General features: G+C 51.0%; 1 protein-coding gene across 2 annotated transcripts in view; it reads left to right on the forward strand.

The window, feature by feature from the left end:
- LOC147110177 (sodium channel regulatory subunit beta-1-like) overlaps positions 1-23,525 on the forward strand; it is a 50,786-nt gene extending 27,261 nt beyond the window's left edge. The window contains exons 2-6 of one of the 2 annotated variants that reach the window (XM_086004110.1): positions 3,956-4,122; positions 7,516-7,759; positions 16,097-16,238; positions 18,647-18,758; positions 20,999-23,525. In XM_086004110.1, coding sequence (XP_085860236.1) covers positions 3,956-4,122; positions 7,516-7,759; positions 16,097-16,238; positions 18,647-18,713 — 620 coding nt within the window. In that variant the 3' untranslated portion in view covers positions 18,714-18,758; positions 20,999-23,525. Of the gene's footprint in view, positions 1-3,955; positions 4,123-7,515; positions 7,760-16,096; positions 16,239-18,646; positions 18,759-20,246; positions 20,715-20,998 lie in introns of those variants that run through there. The other variant, XM_086004109.1, reaches the window with a different exon arrangement.
- The last annotated feature ends 2,312 nt before the right edge of the window (positions 23,526-25,837 follow it).

Below are 25,837 nucleotides of genomic sequence, written 5' to 3' on the forward strand. Positions count from 1 at the left end.
AAAACTCGGAAAGGTAGTAAACAGTGAGGAGGATAGTAACTGACTTCAGAGTACAGACAGGCTGGTGAAATGGGCGGACACATGGCCGATTAAATTTAATGCAGAGAAGTGTGAAGTGATACATTTTAGTAGGAAGAATGAAGGGAGGCAATATGAACTAAATGATGCAAATTTAAACAGGGTGCAGGAACAGAAAGACACGAGGGTGTATGTGCACAACGTTTACGGGAACAGTAGCTGAGTGGTTAGGTTACTGGACTAGTAATCCAGAGGCCTGGACGAATGATCTGGAGACATGAGTCCAAATCCCACCACGGCAGATGTGGAATTTAAATTACGCTAGTTAAATAAATCTGGAATAAAAAGCTAGTCTCAGTAATGGTGACCATGAAACTATCGGATTGTCGTAAAAACCCATTTGGTTCACCAGTGCCCTTTAGGGAAGGAAATCTGCCGCCCTTGCCCGGTCTGGCCTATATGTGACTCCAGACCCACAGCAATGTGGTTGACGCTTAACTGCCCTCGGAAATGGCCCAGAAAGCCGCTCGTTTGTAACAAGTCACTATAAAGAAGTAAGCTAAGAACACCTTCACCACACGGACTGCAGCGATTCAAGAAGGCGGCTCACCACCACCCCCTTAAGGACAATTAGGGATGGGCAATAAATGCCAGCCTGGCCAGCAATGCCCATATTCATGAATGAATTTTTTTTTAAACGTTGAAGGTGGCAGGGCAAGATGAGAAGGCTGTTAAAAAGGCACACGGGATCCTTGGCTTTATTAATAGAGGCAGAGAGTACAAAAGCCAGGAAGTTATTACTGAACCCTTTATAAATCACTGGTTCGGCCCCATCTGGAGTATTGTGTTCAATCCTGGGCACCGCACTTTAGGAAGGATGTCAAGGCCTTGGAGAGGGTGCGGAGGAGATTTACCAGAATGGTCCCAGGGATGAGGGACTTCAGTGATGTGGAGAAGCTGGGGTTGTTCTCCTTAGAGCAGAGAAGGTTAAGGGGAGATTGACCAGAATGGTTCCAGGGATGAGTGACTTCAGTGATGTGGAGAGACTGGAGAAGCTGGGGTTGTTCTCCTTAGAGCAGGGAAGGTTAAGAGGAGATTTAATAGAGGCGTTCAAAATCATGAAGGGTTTTGATGGAGTAAATAAGGAGAAACTGTTTCCAGTGGCAGGAGGGTCGGTAACCAGAGGACACAGATTGGCAAAAGGGGGAGATGAGGAAATATTTTTTCCGCAGCGAGTTGTTGTGATCTGGAATGCGCTGCCTGAAAGGGCGGTGGGAGCAGATTCAATAGTAACTTTCAAAAGGGAATTGGAGAAATACTTGAAGGGGAAAAATTCACAGGGCTGTGGGGAAAGAGTGGGGGGGGGGGGGAGGGGTGGTGGGGGGAGGCGGTAGGAATAATTGGAGAGCTTGTTCAAAGAACCGGCACAGGCACAATGGGCCGAATGGCCTCCTTCTGTGATGCATCGTTCTATCATTCTATGATTCTATGATGGAGAGTTGAGCATATCTAATTTAGCACTTTTAACCTGCACTGGGATTACGGAATCTGAGCTCCGTTCTCACAGTGAGAAATTGGGAGTTATGTTGTGATTGCTTTAAATGTGGGGAATACAGGGCTTTGTGTACGTCTATCTACTCGCGGCTCTCTCCATTCGATGCAGGTCCCTGTGTATCAGACGGGGCCTCTATAATCCCCTCTTCCTTCACCCAATACAGAGACAGCATAAAATCTCACCCAGAAGCCATTTTAAAGTTGTTATGCCATCAGAGGCAGCTATAAGTTCCTTTCTAAAATATGTATGTTTAACGATTCGGATAATCCTAAACAGAATGGATCCCCTCGCCCCATCACACTGGCTCAGAACTGGAAACCGCACTCCATGATTGGGCTGACATTGACAGTCAAGGCCTGTTCGATTTAACCTGCACATTAATGCTGTGTAATTAATGCAGTTCCAATTCTGTAGATGGTGCGCGATGAATAATTGATGTCACGTAATATATTTACAGAGGGTTTGTGCCTAAGCTTTGCATTTTTCATCGCACATCCTCTTAACTCGTGGCTGTCAACACAGACACAATCAAGCCAGTAACCAGCAGATTGTGAAGTAGTGCGACCCTCACCACATCAGCTGTAAAATAATGGCTGACCAGGGTGCAGAATGCGGTCAATCAATTTACATAAAGGTAGAGAAACATTACTGTCAGCTGTGCCTGAACAGATTGGAAATAAAACACAGAGGGGGCTAAGAGGGCAAATCAACGAGTGCCTGGGCGCGGCGCCACTAACGCCTCCCGCGATATTCAGCGGGAGGTTAGCAGCGGCGCTAACCGTTAGCGCCAAGCGGCACTGCGCCACCGGCGATGAAGTCATCACCGTGCACAGCGCCCCACTCGTGCCCTGGCTATAATATTGGGTGGCGCCCCCCCCCCCCCGACTTACCGCCGGACGCTATGTCCGCCGGGGTCAGGGGGGCCTACCTGCAGCCGGGGCGGCGCTAGTTAAAGGGGAGGTGGCAGGCGGCCATTTTTCTTGCTAGCCGCCTGCCAGCACCTGTCCCTGTTGCTGTCCCCGGCCCCTGTGAAGCACCCCCCCCCCCCACCCCCGGGTGGCGGCTGCACTCTGTGGTTTGTAGTTTGGTAATTCCAACCCATCCTCGAGTCTGGCTCTGTTCCCCAATCCACAACAGATCCCGAATCCGCACCTTCTTCCAAGAGTAACCCAGGTACAATGGCGCTCAAAGCGCGAGCATTTCAGCCCATCCCACTTCTGCAATCAACAAACATCCCTGAATTTGCCACCTCCCACTCATTAGCCTGGAAACCAGCGAACCATTACATTAATAACAGGAACAGCTTCTTTCCCAGGGCTATCATCCTACTGAACTCCACAAACAAACTCTAAAGCCTGCACATCTGCCAATGCACTTTATTATGGTTATGTTTATGCTAATGTATTACAAGCCAAATGTATGTTGAATGTTTAAATGTCTTAATCTAAATGTACACTCTCGGGAGCCGCAAGCCTACATTTCGTTGTACTGCACTTGTGCACTAACAGTGCCACAACAACAGGGTCTGAGGGCCTGTGCCCAGGGTCTGAGGCTCCGTGTGCCCAGAGTCTGAGGCTCCCAGTGCCCAGGGTCTGAGGCTTCGTGTGCCCAGGGTCTGAGGGTCCGTGTGCCCAGGGTCTGAGGCTCCGAGTGCCCAGGGTCTGAGGCTCCGAGTGCCCAGGGTCTGAGGGCCGTGTGCCCAGGGTCTGAGGGCCGAGTGCCCAGGGTCTGAGGCTCCGTGTGCCCAGAGTCTGAGGCTCCGAGTGCCCAGGGTCTGAGGCTCCGAGTGCCCAGGGTCTGAGGCTCCGTGTGCCCAGGTCTGAGGGCCGAGTGCCCAGGGTCTGAGGGCCGTGTGCCCAGGGTCTGAGGCTCCGTGTGCCCAGGGTCTGAGGCTCCGTGTGCCCAGGGTCTGAGGCTCCGTGTGCCCAGGGTCTGAGGCTCCGAGTGCCCAGGTCTGAGGGCCGAGTGCCCAGGGTCTGAGGATCTGTGCCCAGGGTCTGAGGGTCCGTGTGCCCAGGGTCTGAGGCTCCGTGTGCCCAGGTCTGAGGCTCCGTGTGCCCAGGTCTGAGGCTCCGGGGTCTGAGGGCCCGTGTGCCCGGGGTCTGAGGGCCGTGTGCCTGGGGTCTGAGGGCCGAGTGCCCAGGGTCTGAGGGCCGTGTGCCCAGGGTCTGAGGGCCGTGTGCCCGGGGTCTGAGGGCCGAGTGCCCGGGGTCTGAGGGCCGAGTGCCCAGGGTCTGAGGCTCCGAGTGCCCAGGGTCTGAGGGTCCGTGTGCCCAGGGTCTGAGGGCCGTGTGCCCGGGGTCTGAGGGCCGTGTGCCTGGGGTCTGAGGCTGTTTTGTACAACAATCACCCTTCTACATTGTTCTGTTTTATTGTGTTTAGCTGATTACACCAATACCGGGTGCGTCGAGGTTGAGTCGGACACGGAAGCTGTCAAAAATGGAGAGATGAGAATGCGATGTATCTCGTGCAAGAAACGCATCGAAACCGAGGCCCAGACAATCGCCGAGTGGTTCTTCAAACCTCGCAAGAGCGAGACCTTCTACAAGGTACAATTCGTCTAGTCTTCTGTGCTGTTCCCAATGTTCCTGGTTGAATAATATGCTCTGCCAACCTCTGTAACTTTGCTCCCGGGCAGGAGAGGAGCCAGCTGCAACCTGCTCTCATCCTTGACTATTCGGGGCTTGATGGTCAGATAATCCATGTGACTTTCACTCCTATATTCGCACCATAGGAATCATCCTGAACATGGCTGCAAGGCAGGAGTCACAGGGAGCCATGTACAGAGTTATTCGCACTTAGCCCATGTGTTCATTCAGGTGTTTGTCCTTCAGTCCAGAAGGAATTATGGGCAGAGATTTACTCTAAATGACCGTCGATTTGCAGGCAGTAGATGGATAATGACGGTGTGTGTTGGGGTGTGTTGGGGTGTGATGGGGAGGGCTGGGGAGGGCTGGTGTGAGATGGGATGAGATGGGATGAGATGGGGTGTGTGATGGGGTGTGTGATGGGGTGAGATGGGGTGTGATGGGATGTGATGGGGTGTGATGGGGTGAGATGGGGTGTGATGGGGAGTGATGGGGAGTGATGGGTGTGATGGGGTGTGATGGGGTGAGATGGGATGTGATGGGCTGTGATGGGGTGAGATGGGGTGTGATGGGATGTGATGGGGAGTGATGGGGTGTGATGGGGTGTGATGGGGTATGATGGAGTGAGATGGGGTGAGATGGGGATGTGAGGCGATGGGGTGAGATGGGATGTGATGGGGTGAGATGGGGTGTGATGGGATGTGATAGGGTGTGATGGGATGAGATGGGGTGTGATGGGGTGTGATGCGGGTGTGATGGGATGTGATGGGGTGAGATGGGGTGTGATGGGATGTGTGATGGGATGTGTGATCGGGTGTGTGATGGAGTGTGATGGGGTGAGATGGGATGTGATGGGGTGTGATGGGGTGAGATAGGGTGTGTTGGGGTGAGATGGCGGTGTGATGGGATGTGATGGGGTGAGATGGCGGTGTGATGGGGTGAGATGGGATGTGATGGGGTGAGATGGGGTGTGATGGGATGTGATGGGGTGAGATGGGGTGTGATGGGGTGTGAGGGGATGTGATGGGGTGAGATGGGGGTGTGATGGGGGTGGGATGGGGTGAGATGGGGTGTGATGGGGTGAGATGGGATGTGATGGGGTGTGATGGGGTGTGACGGGATGTGAAGGGGTGTGATGGGGTGAGATGGAGTGAGATGGGGTGTGATGGGATGAGATGGGGTGTGATGGGGTGAGATGTGATGTGATGGGCTGAGATGGGGTGAGATGGGATGTGATGAGATGGGATGGGGGTGTGATGGAATGAGATGGGGTGAGATGGGGGTGTGATGCGGGTGTGATTGGATGAGATGGGGTGTGATGGGATGTGAAGGGATGTGATGGGATGAGATGGGATGTGAAGGGATGTGAAGGGATGTGATGGGGTGTGATGGGATGTGATGGGGTGAGATGGGATGTGATGGGGTGAGATGGGATGTGATGGGGTGAGATGGGATGTGTTGGGGTGAGATGGGATGTGATGGGGTGTGATGGGGTGAGATGGGATGTGATGGGGTGAGATAGGGTGTGATGGGGTGACATGGGGTGAGATGGGGTGTGATTGGGTGTGATGGGATATGATGGGGTGTGATGGGGTGGGTTGGGTGAGGTGGGGTGAGATGGGGTGAGATGGGGTGTGTGATGGGATGTGATGGGGTGTGATGGGGTGTGATGGTGTGAGATGGGGTGTGATGGGCTGAGATAGGGTGTGTGATGGCGTGTGATGGGGTGAGATGGGGTGTGATGGGCTGAGATGGGGGCTGGTGGGGTGAGATGGGATGTGGTGGGGTGAGATGGTGTGTGATGGGGTGAGATGGGGTGTGATGGGCCGTGATGGGGTGAGATGGGGGCTGATGGGGTGTGATGGGGTCTGATGGGGTCTGATGGGGTCTGATGGGATGCGATGGGGTTTGATGGGCTGTGATGGGGTGTGATGGGTTGTGATGGGTTGTGATGGGGTGTGATGGGGTTGTGATGGGGTGAGGTGGGGTGTGATTTTGTGTGTTGGGATGTGATGGGGTGAGATGGGATGTGATGGGGTGTGATGGGATGTGATGGGGTGTGATGGGATGTGGTGGGGTGTGATGGGGTGTGATGGGGTGAGATGGGGTGTGATGGAGTGTGATGGGGTGAGATGTTGGAGTGTCAGTACTGAGGGAGCGCCGCACTGTCGGAGGGGCAATACTGAGGGAGCGCCGCACTGTCAGAGGGCCAGTACTGAGGGAGCGCCGCATTGTCGGAGGGGAAGTACTGAAGGAACGCCACACTGTCGGAGGGGCAGTACTGAGGGAGCTCTGCACTGTCGGAGGGTCAGTACTGAGGGAGTGCCGCACTGTCGGATGGGAAGTATTGAGGGAGCGCCGCACTGTCGGAGGGGCAGTAATGAGGGAGTGCTGCACATTCGGAGGGGCAGTACTGAGGGAGGCCGCACTGTCGGAGAGGCAGTACTAAGGGAGCGCCGCACTGTCGGAGGGGCAGTACTGAGGCAGCGCCGCACTGTCGGAGGGGATATACTGAGGGAGCGCAGTACTGAGGGAGCGCCGCACTGTTGGAGGGTCAGTACTGAGGGAGCGCCGCACTGTCGGAGGGGCAGTACTGATGGAGCGCTGTACTGTCGGAGGGGCAGTACTGAGTGAGTGCCGCACTGTTAAGGGTGGCAGTACTGAGGGAGCGCCGCACTGTCGGAGGGGCAGTACTGAGGGAGGCCGCACTGTCGGAGGGGCGGTACTGAGGGAGGCCGTACTGAGGGAGGCCGCACTGTCGGAGGGTCAGTACTGAGGGAGCGCTGCACTGTCGGAGGGGCGGTACTGAGGGAGGCCGCACTGTCGGAGGGACAGTACTGAGGGAGGCCACACTGTCGCAGGGTCAGTACTGAGGGAGCGCCGTACTGTCGGAGGGGCAGTACTGAGGGAGGCCGCACTGTTGGAGGGGCGGTACTGAGGGAGCGCCGCACTGTCGGAGGGGCCGTACTGAGGGAGCGCCGCACTGTCGGGGGGGCGGTACTGAGGGGGTGCTCTATTGAGACACGTGTTGTTTCCCGTTCTATCATTCCAATCATTCAGGTGAACGGTAATATTTTATGGCACTATTTGAAAAAGAGCAAGGTGTACAGGGGAACATTCCTCCCTCAACTAACACCATCGAAAATTGTTTAGTTGGTCTTTAATTTTATTACTATTTCTAGGATCTTGTGGTGTGCAGGCTCACCTCTCTCCAAAGCAATTCATTGCAGTTGTAGAAGGGTTAACCTTTCTGAGAAATGAGTTAAGAAGTATTTTCACCCAAAAATCACCCAATTTTTCCAACCAATGTAGACTCGGCTGAACTGTAATAACCTTTGACCTCACTCTTTTCAGATATATGAGTATGGTTACCCAGATGTGAACATCGCATTCGGTGCTTTTGTGAATCGGATTCAATGGTTTGGGAGCAACCACACCAGCGACATCCAGGAAGCAACAATAATTCTCCGCAATATCAGCTTTGATGATGCCGGAACCTATAAATGCTACTTCAACAGAACCTTTCTGTTCCAGAATGGAGAATTCATATACTTCACACAAGTAAACAAGACCATAGAACTGAATGTAGCGGCCACAGGTATAATGCTCAGACATGTCAAGATGGACATGCTGCCTAACAGATTGGGGATTGGGTGATGGCGCATAAAGATTCGAAAAGCATGATTCCAATCGCTAAACCTGATAAACTACAAACACACCAATCCCAAAGCCTACGGGCGGAGGAAGAGAGAGGACAGGACGGTGGGGGGAAGAGACGGGACCACCAGAAATACCAGGAACTATCACGGAGGAGATGGGGTCAGACTACAGGACACCCAGAGAGGAGAGACACTGTTAGGGGATGTAGCTGGACTGCAGAACATCAGCATCACCAATCACAGATGAGGGAGTAGAAGGGACAGGACTTGGAAACCGAGAAAACCTGGGCACTGTCCAATAGGTAAACAGGACTGTAGGCCCCGCCAGAATCAGGGACAGTCAGGGGAAGGATGTCACATCCAAAAATACATGTTGGAGGAGAGGAACAAGCTGTGGGACCCCAAGGAATAATGGACACTAGGGAAGGAGAGCTCTCCGGGACACTCAAACTTACCCCTGACCTGTAACCCTACCCCTGCCTGAGCTCTAAACCTACCTCTGACCTCTAACCCTACCCAACCTCTAACCCTACCCCTGAGCTCCAAACCTACCCCTGCCTGACCTCTAAACCTACCTCTGACCTCTAACCCTACCCCTGACCTCTAAACCTACCTCTGCCTGACCTCTAAACCTACCTCTGACCTCTAACCCCCTACCCCTGACCTCTAACCCTACCCCTGACCTCTAACCCTACCCCTGACCTCTAACCCTACCCCTGACCTCTAACCCTACCCCTGACCTCTAACCTTACCCCTGCAGTAGGTTCCTACTCTTCTGTTGCTGATTTCCAAGTTCAGGTTAAAGTGGAATTAATCAATAAAAGAGACTCCTTCGCCAGTCACCTCCCCTGTTTCTGTGACCTTTAACTCCATCCTCAGCCCCAAACCCCCCAACACTCGATTTCCCTCTCAAAAGTCAAAGGGCATTTTATTCATAATTTCATTAAAAATGTTTCCGCCAGTTTTATCAGCGCGATCTGGGTAAAATCGGCCGAACCAGTGAAAAAGGTCGCGTAAATCAAGTTTCTGCGACCTTTAACGTCGGTTTAACAATCATTTCGCCCGAAGCCAGCCCTGCCCACAAAACTGGCCACGATCCCACACCAAAATAGCGAGGATGGCACGTTTCCACCGATCGCTCCCAATGGTGACCATTCAAGGAGACTCTTCAAATTACGCTCATCTGTTTAGGCGCACAACGTTTCTACATATTAAAAAAATAATTTACTAAGAAACTGACGACAAGGCCTTGGACAACGTGGACCACTTTCCATACCTCGGGAGCCTACTGTCAACAAGGGCAGACGTCGACAACGAAGTCCAACACCGCCTTCAGTGTGCCAGTGCAGCCTTCGGTCGCCTGAGGAAGAGAGTGTTTGAAGACCAGGACCTCAAACCCGGCACTAAGCTCATGGTCTACAGGGCAGCAGTGATACCTGCCCTGCTGTATGCCTCAGAGACATGGACCATGTACAGCAGGCACCTCAAAGCACTGGAGAGGTACCACCAACGCTGCCTCCGCAAGATCCTGCAAATCCATTGGCAGGATAGGCGCACCAACGTCAGTGTTCTTGCTCAGGCCAACAACCCCAGCATCGAAGCTCTGACCACACTCAATTAGCTCCGATGGACGGGTCACATTGTCCGCATGCCCGATACGAGACTCCCAAAACAAGCGCTCTACTCGGTGCTCCGGCACGTCAAGAGAGCCCCAGGTGGGCAGTGGAAATGCTTCAAAGACACCCTCAGAGCCTCCTTGAAAAAGTGTAACATCCCCACCGACACCTGGGAATCCCTGGCCCAAGACCGTACAAAGTGGAGGAGAAGCATCCGGGAAGGCGCCGAACACCTCGAGTCTCTTCGCCGGGAGCAAGCGGAAGCCAAGTGCAGGCAGCGCAAGGAGCGCACGTCAACCCAAGCATCCCACCCACCCGCCCCTTCAACCTCCGTCTGCCCCACCTGTGACAGAGACTGTAGGTCCCGCATTGGACTCATCAGTCACCTGAGAACTCATTTTTAGTGTGGAAGTAAGTCATCCTCGGTTCCGAGGGACTGCCTAAGAAGGAGAAGACCACTTCTAATCCTAAACCCAGTCCCAATCCTAAACCCACTCTTAATCCTAAACTCACTACTAATCGTAAACCCACTACTGATCCTAAACCCAGTCCTGATCCTAAACCCAATCCTAATCCTAAACCCACATAAGAACATAAGAAATAGGAGCAGGAGTCGGCCATCCAGCCCTTCGAGCTTGCTCCGCCATTCAATGAGATCATGGCTGATCTTCTGCCTCAACTCCATTCACCGGCCCTATCGCCATATCCCTTGATGCCTTTACTAGTCAGAAATCTATCGACTTCTGTTTTGAATATACCCAATGACTGAGCCTCCACAGCCCTCTGGGGTAGAGAATTCCAAAGATTCACCACCCTCTGTGTGAAGAAATTTCTTCTCATCTCAGTCCTGAATGGCCTACCCTTTATCTTGAGGCTGTGGCCCCTGGTTCTAGACTCCCCAGCTAAGGGAAACATTCTCCCAGCATTCACCCTATCAAGCCCTTTAATAATTGTGTATGCTTCAATGAGATCCCCTCATTCTTTTGAATTCAAGAGAATACAGGCCTAGTTTACTCAGTCTCTTCTCATACGACAGTCCCGCCATCCCAGGAATCAATCTCGTGAACCTTCATTGCACTCCCTCTATGGCAAGTATATCAAAACTGAGATGAGGAGAAACTTCTTTACCCAGAGGGTAGTAAATCTAGGGAATTTGCTACCCCAGAGAGCTGTGGAAGCTGCAACATTAAATAGATTTAAAATGGAGATAGACAGTTTTCTAGCAGATAAGGGAATTAGGGGTTACGGGGAGAGGGCAGGGAAATGGACTAACACTGATGTGGACTGATGTGAGGCTAACAGGTCTGTAGTTCCCCGTTTTCTCTCTCCCTCCTTTCTTAAATAGCGGGGTTACATTTGCTATCCTCCAATCTGCAGGAACTGTTCTAGAATCTATAGAATTTTGGAAGATGACAGCCAATGCGTCCACTATCCCAATGGCCACCTCTTTCAAAACCCTAGGATGTAGGTCATCCAGTCCTTGGGATTTATCAACTTTTAGTCCCATTAATTTTGCTAGTAGTTTTTTTTACTAATAATTTCTTTAAGTTCCTCATTCTCACCACACCCTTGGTTTTCTCGTATTTCTGGGAGGTTTTTTGTGTCTTCCTCCGTGAAGAGAGAAACAAAGTATTTATTTAATTTCCTTACCATTTCCTCATTCCCCATTATAAATTCTCCTGCCTCTGACTGTAAAGGACCTACATTTACCTTCGCCAGTCTTTTCCTTTTCACATACCTATAGAAGCTTTTACAATCTGTTTTTATATTTTTCGTTAGTTTGTGCTCATATTCCATTTTCCCTTTGTCAATTTCTTGGTCCCCCTTTGCTGATTTGCTGACCGCTTTTTCTGGCAACTTTATAAGCTTCCTCCTTTGACTTAATACTAGCTTTAATTTCTTTTGTTAGCCATGGTTGGATCACTTTTCATTTTGGGTTTTTATGCCCTAGAAGAATATATGTTTGTTGCAAATTATGCATTATTTCCTTGAATGTTAGCCATTGTGTGTCCACCTTCATACCTTTTAGTGTAGTCTCCCAATCTACCATGGCCAACTTGTCCCTCATACCCTTGTAGTTTTCTGTGTTTAGATTGAAGACCTTAGTTTCAGATTGGTGTACATCACTCTCAAACTCAATGTGAAATTCAATCATATTATGGTCACTTGTCCCTAAAGGCCCCTTTACCACAAGATTATTGATTAGCCCTTTCTCATTACACAGTACCAGATCCAGAATAGCCTGTTCCCTGTTTGGTTCCTCCACATACTGATCCAGGAAACCATCTCGCATGCATTCCATTAGTGGTAATTTGATTTGCCCAGTCAATATGTAGATTTAAGTCCCCCATGATTACCGTATTGCCCTTGTTCCATGTACTTCTAATTTCTTGATTGAGACTGTGCCCTACATTACCATTACTGTTTGGTGGCCTATACACAACTCCCACCAATATTTTCCTCCCTTTGCTGTTTCTTAGCTCCACCCAAACTTCTAATCCTAAACCCAGTCCTAATCCTAAACTGTTGTGTATGTAATATGTGTGCTACTTTGAACCTATGGACAGGACTGCACTACTTGTTGGGCGTAGTGATACGCAGTACCACTCCTGGCCATAGGGGTATAAATAGTACTGTGGGTACTGATCTCCCCTCAGTTCCCGCCTGTGGGCATGAAGTAAAGACCTATGTATAGTCCCTACCTCCAACCAGTAAAGACCTGTTTGAGTTATACGTTTAAGTCTTTGTGTTAATTGTTCAATACAATACACATACTTAACACTGGCGACGAGTCAGGTTCTTACCCTGCGGCAGTTGAAGAGAGGTTTCAAACATCACCACCCCACTAGAAGCGACAGGCTTTAGGACTCTGAAGCCTCCATCAGCGACTGAGCACTGGAGTGCAGCAAACATCCTGACAGCTTCCAGCGACTGACAGAAGTCTTTCTGCAGTTTCCTTGTTCAACCTAGGTGGTGGGGTAAGCCGTGCAGTGTTGGCTGCAAAGACAGGGCTGGGGAAGTTGGAGAAGATAAGGGCGATCGCAATCCCTGATAAGAGCCGCGGTGAAACGCGCGAGCGGGTAAGCCAGAGCCCGGGAGGGAGCGAGCAAGAGCCGCGCGAGCGGGTGAGCCAGAGGCCGGGAGCCGCTTCAAGTGCGAGGCGCAGCGCGGGCCAACGATCGGAACCAAAGATAAGGGCTGCACTCGGGGGCTGAAGGGAGACGGCGTCGGGGGACGGGTGAAGACCGCCAAGCGCGGGAAAACCGCCATTTTGTGGGCGGTGGACGACGGCAAGAGCGGGAAGCCGCCATCTTTGATAACAAGTAAACAAAATAAAATCTGAGAAATTGCAAATCTACAATGCCTAAACACGGGAATATTAGCACCTTTGATAGTGACCTCGAAGATTGGGCCATATATGTTGAAAGAGTAAAAAATTATTGTAAGGCCAATAAAATTCATGACCAAGATAAAGCTTTAACATTATTAAATTTAATGGGTGCGAAGACATACGGGCAATTGAAACACCTGTTATCACCAGATGAACCGGCGGATAAGACGTTCGATGAGATTGTTACTGTCCTGAAAGATCATCTAAACCCCACGCCGCTGATGCTAGCGGAACGATTTAAATTTTACGACAGAAGGCAGCTACAGCATGAAAGCAATGCTGATTATTTGCTGGAATTGCGTAAATTAGCGAAATATTGCCAGTTTGGAACGGGACTGACAGAGGCACTTCGAGACAAATTTGTGTGTGGTTTATTTAAACAGGATACACAAAAGCGACTGCTCGAGGAGAATGAGCTGACGCTTGAGAAGGCGGTCACTATGGCAGCAGCACACGAAGCCGCAGCGAGAGGCACGGCAGTAATGCAGCTACGGTCACCGGAGCTCAGTGCACACAAATTGGGTGTGAGTTCTGGCAAATGTTATCGTTGTGGAAAGACAACGCATGATCAGAACCAGTGTTGGTTTAAAAACCAAGAATGTAGAACTTGTGGTAGGCTTGGACATATAGCTAGAGTATGCAGGTCAGCGAAGAAGACCAGCAACAAGAAGTCACCGCAAGGGAAATACGCAAAGGTACACAAGGTGGCCGAACAGGAGTCCGATTCAGACGCTAGCAGTAATGAACTGGCTAGCTTAAGCTGTAATGAACTGGCTAGCTTAAGAGTACTCAACGCTGGTAAGGGTGCAGACCTCCAGACAATTTGGGTCACTCTTCAGATAGAAGGAGTCCAAGTAAAACTGGAATTGGACACTGGATCGGCATTGACGGTCATAAATAAGAAAGATTACGGAAAGTTATTCCAACATATTCCCCTACAGGATACGGGGATTATATTGAAAACATACACGGGGCAAAGAGTGTACCCCATCGGGAAAATAGAGGTTGCAGTGGTCCACAAGGGCGAAGACAGTCAAATAATGGACTTATATGTGATATCTGAAGGAGGTTCTCCACTACTAGGACGGGAGTGGATTAGGAAAATGAATATGGACTGGCATTTCCTACAAACAATAACGAGTGAGAACTCGGTGAAGATAGTCGGCCCAGACTCTGGAACGGATGATGGTAAGCCCAACTCAGGTGCAAAAGACAAAGTTTCAGCACAGAATTCCACTGAGCAACAACAACATAGTTTAACTGTGGATTCTGAGTCTGGCAAGTCTACTGATGTGCCCATTTCTGAGGGACACCGGGCTCGAACTCAACTCCATTTCAAACTACAACAGCAATTAGAACAAATGCTTCGCCGTTGTGAGCAAGAGTTGAATGCAACGAAAGAGTTCTTTGATATAGAGTTGGAGAATCTGGAAAGACAACAGAAGCAGCTGATGGAGAAAATGGAGCAGGAGCACACAAAACGTCTGATGTCAGAGGAGTTAACGGTCAGCCAACTCCTGCATATGCTGAAGGACAGGACTCTGAAATGGGAAAAACTTGAACACGAACTTCAATATTCAAACGAAAGGGGTTCGGAGCTCTCAAAGGTTATTGGAAGAGCTGAGGTGGCAACACAGACTGAGATGACTGCAACAGAGCAGCCCTTGGATGCCAAAAGTACGCTGACTCACGTCAACGTAGAACAACAGACCGCTGAAACAGCTGCTCCGGTAGAGGGGTTGAATAGTCCGATCAATCAATCTCCAAAAGAAGTTGAAGTAGTAAAATCTCAAATGAGGTCATTAGTAAACGACTTGCTGAAAGCCCAGAAAAAGCTGGATGAAGAGGTACGCATGAAGAAGTCTCTTCAGGAAAGATGTCTGGACTTGGAACAAAAGCTGGCTAACGCCCAGCTGGGTATGGAGGAAATAGAAGACCCTCTCGCTGGCCTAGATCAGGACGACACCGAATATTACTATGTCCTGTCCTGCCCAACTTGTAACTTCGACTCCCACCATACAGAAATCATGGAGGAGCACCGAAAGTCTACGGAACATCGGGAGAAGGTGGCTCTACTACGGAAAAAGGAGGGAGAGAAGGAGGAACTGCGCATGCAGCTGGCAGCTGACAGTGGAGCCCAGAGAGTCTCCAAGAAGCAGAAAAGGAAAAGTCGAAACAGAAGATGACCCATCTGAACCATTATTACCTCTACCAGATCACACACGTGGTCCCTCCGAACGGAGCCAATTCAGTTCGGAAGTTCAAACTGTTAAATCCATGGAAGGACTATTGAATGAGTCACTCCAGCAACGTGAACCGACTCCACCACAGAGATTGAATCTGTGAACTGTTTTCCGCAGAGACTGAATCTGTGATCTGTTTTGACATGAAGTTATCTATGTATCTATGTTATTCTGTTATGTAAACCTGAAGTTATATATGTATATATGTTATTACGTTATGTTAAATGGGGAGATGACTGTAAAGCTAGGAAGGGAGGAATGTTGTGTATGTAATATGTGTGCTACTTTGAACCTATGGACAGGACTGCACTACTTGTTGGGCGTAGTGATACGCAGTACCACTCCTGGCCATAGGGGTATAAATAGTACTGTGGGTACTGATCTCCCCTCAGTTCCCGCCTGTGGGCATGAAGTAAAGACCTATGTATAGTCCCTACCTCCAACCAGTAAAGACCTGTTTGAGTTATACGTTTAAGTCTTTGTGTTAATTGTTCAATACAATACACATACTTAACATAAACCCAGCCCTAATCCTAAACCCAATCCTAATCCTAAACCCAGCCCTAATCCTAAACCCAGTCCTAATCCTAAACCCAGTCCTAATCCTAAACCCAGCCCTAATCCTAAACCCCTCGCTCGCTCACAGGTCACTTCTAACTCTAAACCTCCGCTAACTTTAAACCAATCACTAAGACCACATCTAACTTCAATCCAGAAGAGAAAGAGATTAAATTTTGAGATCTTGTCTGAAGGTAACAGAAGCAGCACAACTGGTTCCGACTGAGAGAGAAACACACGAGTATTATTCAATGATATCGGCCCATTTTAACTTGGTTGAGATGTGCAGATTCCCAGCTATCCACTCGATGTGGTGGATGTGTTGTCAAAGAATGACGGCGATCCTATGGGCTAATTTCCCAGTATGCTCATCTGATGTAATACATTTCAGAGATTTGGGTGATTTCCTGGCCCTTTAAAGCATAGGTAATCTTTATTTTAATCGAAACACATTCTGTTTTTCTCCAGGTCACCGAAAATTAGCATCCATCATTGGAGAAATCATGATGTACTTTCTGAATGTGGTCCTGACATTGTGGCTGTTTGCTGAGATGCTCTACTGTTATAAGAAGATCGCAGCAGCTGGGGAGGAAGCTATTCAAGAAAACGCGTGAGTACCAAAACAAAGAGCTGGGATTGAGTCTGGGACCATTGATGAGACATCAGGGTCCAGATCCGCCCACTCAGAAATCTTAAATGCTCCGCCAGAATTCCCACCTGACTTTGACATTCGTAGCTGTGGCACACAAGCTTGGCGTTAAATACATTAACTCAAAATACAGGAACATAATGAAAGTGGATTAAGGTCTGGTCACCAACAGTATAAACATGTACAAAACTACTGGGAATGATTCACACCAGAAGCAGATTGCAAAAAAAGTGAAGATACTTTTACCAATACTGGGGCTCAAGTTGCATATTGGGCCTGAGAGTTTCTCTTCTCTGCAAGATTACATATGGAATGAGTTTGTGACAACCCTTGGCATGAATAGGCACTAAGTTGACAAGGTGTCACCATCTGTGAACCAAGCTTCAGTCAATGCAATCATCCACAAGGTCATGTTGGGCAAGAGCCTTGTTTGTGAGTGAAAGGGGAGATCTAATCGAGGTGTTTAAAACGTTTAAAGGATTCAATAAGGTAGATAGAGTGAAACTGTTTCCTCTAGTGGGGATGGTGTGGAGATGCCGGAGTTGGACTGGGGTGGACAAATGTAAGAAGTCACACAACACCAGGTTATAGTCCAACAGCTTTATTTGAAATCACAAGCTTTCGGAGCGCTGCTCCTTCTTCAGGTGAAGTGGAGCAGCGCTCCGAAAGCTTGTGATTTCAAATAAAGCTGTTGGACTATAACCTGGTGTTGTGTGACTTCTTACATTTGTCCTCTAGTGGGGGGTGGGGGTGTCCAGAACAAGGGGGCATAACCTTAAAATTAGAGCTAGGCCGTTCAGGGGTGATGTCACACACAAGGGTAGTGGAAATCTGGAACTCCCCAAAAAAGTCTGTGGATGTTGGGGGTCAATTGGAGCGTTCTAGACTGAGATCAATAGATTTTTGTTGGGTAAGGGGATTAAGGGATATGGAGCTAAGACGGGTAAGTGGAGTGAAGGTGCAAATCAGCCATGATCTAATTGAATCGCGGAGCAGGCTTGAGGGGCTGAAGGGCCTCCTCCTGGTCCGATGTTATGGTCAGGATGCATTCTAATATTCTATCGAACTGGCCAGGAATGCTCGGGTGGCATTCCGTATTACTTGCACTGCGCACTGCAGTGGTACAAGGGTAAATGATCACCCTGAGCGTTAGGACTCGCATTCACCACACGTGTTAAGTTGCAAGTTTCCGCTCATAAAGAACATGCGATTGCGGTGAAGATGATTAAATAGATTTGGGAGACTGCCCAAATTGTAACACTTGTCTTAACGGAAAATCTGTTTGGAGAACAAGTTTTTAAAGCAATGAAGCCAACAGACAAGTCAAATATACAGGTGCATTTATCCTCCTCCAAAACATAGGAGATAGAAAGCACAGGACACTGCTGGAGTAAAGCATCAAGTCACACTTACAAATTCATATCAAGTGTTGCGTTCTTGCCAAATAATTGTAACTCAGTGATAAGTCCGTAAGGGTGACCCCGAGCTTCTGGTCACCTGTCATTTTAATTCACCGCTCCATTCCAACTCGGACCTCACCGTCCTCGGCCTCTTGCATTGTTCCACGGAAGCTCAACGTAAACTCGAGGAACAGCACCTCATCTTCCGATTAGGCACTTTACAGCCTTCCGGACTCAATATCGAGTTCAACAATTTCAGATCATAACCTCGGCCCCTATTACACATTTTTTCTTGTAATTTTTCCACTCCTTTCCCTTCCCCCCCCTTTCCTTTTGTTTCTCTCTCACACCTGGCAGCTATCTCTTGCCCTGCCAGTACATAGAAACATAGAAGATAGGAGCAGGAGTAGGCCATTCAATGAGATCATGGCTGATCATCCAAACCCTAGCACCCGGTCCCTACACCGACAGCCATCCCACCCAAGCCCTATCCCCGTAACCCCGCGTATTTAATCCCCCCTAACACTAAGGGTCAATTTTTATCATGGCCAATCAACCTAACCCGCACATCTTTGGACTGTGGGAGGAAACCGGAGCACCCGGAGAAAACCCACGCAAACACGGGGAGAATGTGCAAACTCCACACAGACAGTCACCCGAGGCCAGATTTGAACCCGGGTCCCTGGCGCTGTGAGGCAACAGTGCTAACCACTATGCCACCGTGCTGCTCTTTTGTTTCTTTCACTTCTTTTGTCCGATTGCAGCCCTGCCTTCGATCTAATTTCTTTTCTTTCCAGTTTTGAAGATGGGTTCGACCCGAAACGTCAACTCAAATTTCTCTCCACGGATGTTGCCTGACCTGCTGAGTTTTTCCAGCATTTTCTGTTGTTGTTTTGGATTTCCAACATCTGCAGTATTTTGCTATCGTATAAGGGTTGTGTGATGTTGTGCTTTTTTTTTTTTGCGTAGGTCGGACTACTTGGCAATCACATCAGAAAGCAAAGAGAACTGTACAGGGGTACAAGTGGAGGAATAGCATCTGTCAAACAGCTTCACACCTGCAGAGAATTTTTAAACATGGGTATGTAGACAAGAACATACTGCATTCTGAAGAGCGTCTCTGTGTAAATAGAATATTTCACTTGTATAGCCCCTTATCACATCTTGGAAGGACACCCCAGTTGCTTCAATTCAAAATAGTTCTTTCAAGTTCCAGTTCCCGCTGTTGTGTTGGCCAATTTGTTCACAGCAATGTCCCACAAACAGTTATGGTACAAATGGCCAGTTAATCTATTTCTCGCTGGTGGCTGAGATGCTGAATGATGGTCAGGACATTACGGCCTTAGTTTTAACACTTCATCTGTAGCATGGCCTCTCTAACAACGCAGCGCTCCCTCACAGCTGCACGGCAACATCTGCTTAAATTATGTGCCCAAGAACTGGAGCTTGAACGACAACTTTCTGATTCAGAGACGAGATTGCGACCAACAGAACCAAGCTGATTATCTTGTTCGTACAACAAACAGTTAGTAGCAAAGCAACAACAGCTGAAGGCCCAGGTGATCTAAAGCCATCTGGTCTCATCACTCAGGTACTGAAGGCCTGGGCTTCATGGCAGCAATCTCCTGCTGACCTGACCAACATTCCTTCAGCCACCAAAAGAAGTGTTAATCGTCTTTATTCCTGTTTGTGGAGCATTGCTCCCTGTCGGTCCTGCCATAAAAACAGTCACGGCAAGTAATTCCGTAAACTGCAAGTACATTCCAACGCACATTGCAAGTACCTCTTTCTCATTCCCAAGCCAGCTCCCGAGCTGAAAGATACACTGCTCCATAGAAGTGCGTTAGAAGACTTGAGTCTCTCTGACATCTCATCCTCCTGCAGTGACGTGAGCCAGTGATGGTCTGCAACAGGCACAAGGCACAGCTCAGATTCCACCTTTGCAGCAATCAGAGACAGCTGTACAATTTTAAACCAGGTCACCGTGTTTGACACCTTCCTTCAGCTGTGGTTCAGTTGGTAGCACCCTCACCTGAGTCTGAAGGTTGTGGGTTCATAGTCCCACTCCAGAGACTTGAACACAAAATCTAAGCTGACACTCCAGCACAGTACTGAAGGAGCGCTGCACTGTCGGAGGGGCAGTACTGAGGGAGAGCCGCACTGTCGGAGGGGCAGTACTGAAGGAGCGCCGCACTGTCGGAGGGGCAGTACTGAGGGAGAGCCGCACTGTCGGAGGGGCAGTACTGAAGGAGCGCTGCACTGTCAGAGGGGGCAGTACCGAGGGAGCGCCGCACTGTCGGAGGGGGCAGTACCGAGGGAGCGCCGCACTGTCGGAGGGGCAGTACTGAGGGAGCGCTGCACTGTCGGTCTGTTTGTTTGGAAGTCCAGGGTCCAGTTGCAGAGGGAAGTGTTCAGGCCAAGAGTTTGGAGTTTGGTGGCCAGCTTGTTGGGGACGATAGTGTTGAATGCTGAGCTGTAGTCTATGAACAGCATTCTGATGTAGGTCTCCTTACCATCTAAGTTACAATTATCACAATTATGTTGAGTATTTACTGATTTTGTTTTGCAGACCTTGGGAATAGTGGGAAAGGATTTGAAAAAGGAAATGGCCATGTGAGTGAACAGCTTCTAGCTTCCTGGAGGAGCTACACGACATCAGTGACTCTTTTATGCAACTCAAGTTTCACTTCCAAGAGAATGTTTCGGACATTAAAACAAGCATGTTCCAATACAAACAGTATCGCACTCGACAAGGTCTTCCTAATTTGACAACCTGGCTGGGCTGTGGCCTAGGAACTGCACTACAGTGCTTAACAGGATAGCAATCTAGCTTCAACCTTGCAATGTATTTTGATTTTTTTTTAAACAAATTGATTCTGCCACAAAAAAAATACTTGCAAAAATTTGGACAAAAAAACCCAACATTTCTTTTTGTGAAGTTGTCAGTTAGTTGACTGCAGGGTTTTAGGGTCTGTGCAATGTCTTGTGTAAAATGCATTCCTTGTTGTGCTGATGAGGTAAAGACCTTCACATCATTCGTTCATCTCTGTCTCTTTCATTGCTAACTCTCCACAGCCACAGGTGGATTGTCTGGAATGGGAAATAAACTCTTGGGAAAAAAATGCAAATGCTATAAATCTTAAATGAAACCAAAGTCCTGTAAATACACGGCTGGTGGGCGAGGGTCTGTAAGAAGACATGCGAGAAGTCTCTCGCCAAACTGGTCGTTTTACCACTGCTGAAACTCGGAATTTTTCAGGATTAGCCGGTTAATCCATCTTTTCTCTGTTGTATATTTCTGGCAATTTGTTTTTATTTCAGCTTATTCCATCCCTCAGAACAGAAAACTATGATGTAAGGAGTTGAACTTTTATGGCAAATCGGATTGTCGGAGAACATTGTCCTGAAGGTGTTTTCAAACCATTGGACTTTTCACACGGTTGACAGAGATACTTCCCCAGGAAATAGGCTGCACTCTAGCCAGCTGACACGCCACACTGAATCCTGCTCCGAACTAGGAGGATTGTAACTGGAATATGATCGGGGCATGACCGCACATTGGACTGGGGCTATTGGGCTGTGGATGTAAACTCCAGCAGGCTGTCCACCACAGCATCTTAATTAATCCTGCACTACCGGATATACTTTGCAGTTATTGCTCGTCGCCCGTCTTCAAAGTACATTAATGCAGCTGTTGTCCCCGAGTACAGGCTCCAGGAGCACAGCCCCACGATACAGAAATGGCTGTGCCTCTCAACACAGCTCATCTATGTCTGGCTGTCCTGGTGACAGGCGCAGTCTGGCTGTCCTGGTTGCCCGGTGACAGGCGCAGTCTGGCTGTCCTGGTCGCCCGGTGACAGGCGCAGTCTGGCTGTCCTGGTCACCCGGTGACAGGCGTAGTCTGGCTGTCCTGGTCACCCGGTGACGGGCGCAGTCTGGCTCGTCTGGTGGCCAGCGCAGTCTGGCTGTCCTGGTGACAGGTGCTGTCTGGCTGTCCTGGTGACAGGCGCAGTCTGGCTGTCCTGGTTGCCTGGTGACAGGCGCAGTCTGGCTGTCCTGGTCACCCGGTGACAGGAGTAGTCTGGCTGTCCTGGTCGCCCGGTGACAGGCGCAGTCTGGCTGTCCTGGTCGCCTGGTGACAGGCGCAGTCTGGCTGTCCTGGTCGCCTGGTGACAGGCGCAGTCTGGCTGTCCTGGTTGCTCGGTGACAGGCGCAGTCTGGCTTTCCTGGTTGCCTGGTGACAGGCGCAGTCTGGCTGTCCTGGTCGCCCGGTGACCGGCGCAGTCTGGCTGTCCTGGTTGCTCGGTGACAGGCGCAGTCTGGCTTTCCTGGTTGCCTGGTGACAGGCGCAGTCTGGCTGTCCTGGTTGCTCGGTGACAGGCGCAGTCTGGCTGTCCTGGTTGTCCGGTGACAGGCGCAGTCTGGCTGTCCTGGTTGTCCGGTGACAGGCGCAGTCTGGCTGTCCTGGTCGCCCGGTGACAGGCGTAGTCTGGCTGCCCTGGTGACAGGCGTAGTCTGGCTGTCCTGGTTGCCTGGTGACAGGCGCAGTCTGGCTGTCCTGGTGACAGGCACAGTCTGGCTGTCCTGGTCACCCGGTGAAGGGCGCAGTCTGGCTCGTCTGGTGGCCAGCGCAGTCTGGCTGTCCTGGTGACAGGTGCTGTCTGGCTGTCCTGGTGACAGGCGCAGTCTGGCTGTCCTGGTGACAGGCGCAGTCTGGCTGTCCTGGTTGCCTGGTGACAGGCGCAGTCTGGCTGCCTGGTGACAGGCGCAGTCTGGCTGTCCTGGTCACCCGGTGACAGGAGTAGTCTGGCTGTCCTGGTCGCCCGGTGACAAGCGCAGTCTGGTTGTCCTGGTTGCCTGGTGACAGGCGCAGTCTGGCTGTCCTGGTCGCCCGGTGACAGGCGCAGTCTGGCTGTCCTGGTTGCCTGGTGACAGGCGCAGTCTGGCTGTCCTGGTCGCCTGGTGACAGGCGCAGTCTGGCTGTCCTGGTTGCTCGGTGACAGGCGCAGTCTGGCTTTCCTGGTTGCCTGGTGACAGGCGCAGTCTGGCTGTCCTGGTTGCTCGGTGACAAACGCAGTCTGGTTGTCCTGGTTGCTCGGTGACAGGCGCAGTCTGGCTGTCCTGGTCGCCCGGTGACCGGCGCAGTCTGGTTGTCCTGGTTGCTCGGTGACAGGCGCAGTCTGGTTGTCCTGGTTGCTCGGTGACAGGCGCAGTCTGGCTGTCCTGGTTGTCCGGTGACAGGCGCAGTCTGGCTGTCCTGGTTGCTCGGTGACAGGCGCAGGTCCATATCACGTTCCTGGAACCTGCCCAGTCAGCTTGTTGTGTTGCAGTGCCCCTTTTAACACAAGTAGATCCTTTCCCCAAGCCCAGTTCACCTACTGTGGTTCAGTATTAGGACAGCACATGATACTTACCCAGGAGTAACGCTGTGAAAAGCTGCCAGTTTCTTCACACCATTATCCAGTGGACACTTGGTGAAAGTTCAAACTCCCTCAATCATGTTCTCCTGCACAAAGCAATGGTTTTAAAGCACTAAACGGCAAATCTAAACTCGACTTCTTGTCCGAGTTGGACAGCGGAACTGTGACTTGCAAAAATCTATATGCAGCTTCTAGGCTTGTGATGTGAATCGTCGGCGCCTCACAGCGTCTGTGAACTGTGTGCAGCTCCCCTGAAACTCAAAGGCATCTGGTAACTGCACCTTCGTGAGTGGTGGTGGCATTGGCCTACACAGGCAGCATGGTTTTATATGACTGTAAGAAACTGTTTCATTAGGATCCTGGGCCAGACAGCTGGTTTCGGATCAAATACATTTACTTTTCATAGCAAAAATAAATGGTGTACGATGCTCCTGTTATATCTTTATTTGAAGCACATGGAAGGGGGCAATGAGAACCGGGTCAGGTTGAGAGATTGCAGAGAGGTGACACAATGGGTAGCATGCAGCGAGGGAGGCACAACACGAGGATTGGAGGCACAACACGAGGATTGGAGGCACAACACGAGGATTGGAGGCACAACACGAGGATTGGATCAGGAGGCAAGACCGGGGCAGGTGTGTGTGTGCGAAAGCAGGTGAAGAAGGGAGTCAAAGCACATGTCGAAGGGGAGAGCAAGGGATAGACAGAGGGTGAAAGAGAGGGTGGAGGAAAAGAAAGGACAATAGAGAGGGGAAGAGAAGGATAGGGCGAGAGAGAGAGAGAGGGCGAGAGAGCAAGGAGAGGGAGAGCCGGGAGAGCGAGAGCGAGGGGCCGAGAGACCGGGTGACAGAGAGCGAGGGGCCGAGAGCGAGGGACCCAGAGAGACAGAGAGCGGGAGAGAGAGAGAGCAAGGAGAAAGAGAGTGAAAGGAGAGTGACAGAGAGAGAGAAAAATAGATAGAGACGCAGAGAGAGAGGATGAGTGCGAGGGCAACAAGGGGAGAGATTTCCATCGCTCCACCATTGGCGGCCGTGCCTTCAGCCGCCTGGGCCCCGAGCTCTGGAATCCCCTCCCTAAACCTCTCCGCCTCTCCCTCCTCCTTTAAGACGCTCTTTAAAACCGACCTCTTTGACCAAGCTTTTGATCACCTGTCCTAATTTGTTATGTGGCTCGGTGTTAAATTTCTTTCTTAAAGCACCTCCTGTGAAGCACCTTGGGACGTTTTACTTCGTTAAAGGCGCTATCTAAATACAAATTTTGTTGTTGTAAGAGGACAAGTGAACGAGAGAGTGGGAGAGAGCGAGAGTGAGAGCGACAAAGGAGGGAGGGAGAGACGGAGGGAGAGAGAGCGATAAAGCTTATGAGAGAACTGCTCGATCTGGGGATTGAGGTCGAAGATCAGCCATGATCTGATTGAATGGCGGAGCAGGCTCGAGGGGCCGAATGGCCGACTCCTGCTCCTAATTTTTCTGTTCTCTTATGTTCCTCTCATCTCTTATAACTAAAGCCTCTCATCATCGGCCCCCATGACCCCCCACCCACCCACCGACCGACCCAGACACCCGTTCCCCCTCCAGATCAGTTCTCCCACTGGACACCTACAATCTGTCTGTCATTTTAGCGCGGTGAATCTGGTGCAGGAATCTGTGGTCAAGGCGTAAGCTGAACTAGAATCTGGCAGTTCAGAGGCTGCTCACTGAATCAGTGCAATTTCAGGACAATCACAGAGTAAGGGTTTACGATTCTGTATTGACAAACACACAAGAAGCAAAGGACACCATTATACAAATCAACCATACATTACAAATACACACTTGTGCATACAGATTCCGCCTTCAGTTTGTTCTGTCATGGTGCTGGTCGGGGTCCTCCCAGCAGCGATAGGGTCCTCCCAGCAGCAGTCGGGGTCCCTCTCCCAGCAGCAGTCAGGGGTCCCTCCCAGCAGCAGCGGTCGGGGTCCCTCCTAGCAGCAGCGGTCGGGGTCCCTCCCAGCAGCAATAGGGTCCTCCCAGCAGCGGTCGGGGTCCCTCTCCCAGCAGCGGTCGGGGTCCCTCTCCCAGCAGCGGTCGGGGTCCCTCTCCCAGCAGCGGTCGGGGTCCCTCTCCCAGCAGCGGTCGGGGTCCCTCTCCCAGCAGCGGTCGGGGTCCCTCTCCCAGCAGCGGTCGGGGTCCCTCTCCCAGCAGCGGTCGGGGTCCTCCCAGCAGCGGTCGGGGTCCCTCTCCCAGCAGCGGTCGGGGTCCCTCCCAGCAGCAGCAGTCGGGGTCCCTCCCAGCAGCAATAGGGTCCTCCCAGCAGCGGTCGGGGTCCCTCTCCCAGCAGCGGTCGGGGTCCCTCTCCCAGCAGCGGTCGGGGTCCCTCTCCCAGCAGCGGTCGGGGTCCCTCTCCCAGCAGCGGTCGGGGTCCCTCTCCCAGCAGCGGTCGGGGTCCCTCTCCCAGCAGCGGTCGGGGTCCCTCTCCCAGCAGCGGTCGGGGTCCCTCTCCCAGCAGCGGTCGGGGTCCCTCTCCCAGCAGCGGTCGGGGTCCCTCTCCCAGCAGCGGTCGGGGTCCCTCTCCCAGCAGCGGTCGGGGTCCCTCTCCCAGCAGCGGTCGGGGTCCCTCTCCCAGCAGCGGTCGGGGTCCCTCTCCCAGCAGCGGTCGGGGTCCCTCTCCCAGCAGCGGTCGGGGTCCCTCTCCCAGCAGCGGTCGGGGTCCCTCTCCCAGCAGCGGTCGGGGTCCCTCTCCCAGCAGCGGTCGGGGTCCC

Source organism: Somniosus microcephalus, chromosome 12, assembly GCF_052327205.1.
Source record: "Somniosus microcephalus isolate GS21.2 chromosome 12, FLI_Smic_1.0, whole genome shotgun sequence".
Taxonomy (NCBI): domain Eukaryota; kingdom Metazoa; phylum Chordata; class Chondrichthyes; order Squaliformes; family Somniosidae; genus Somniosus; species Somniosus microcephalus.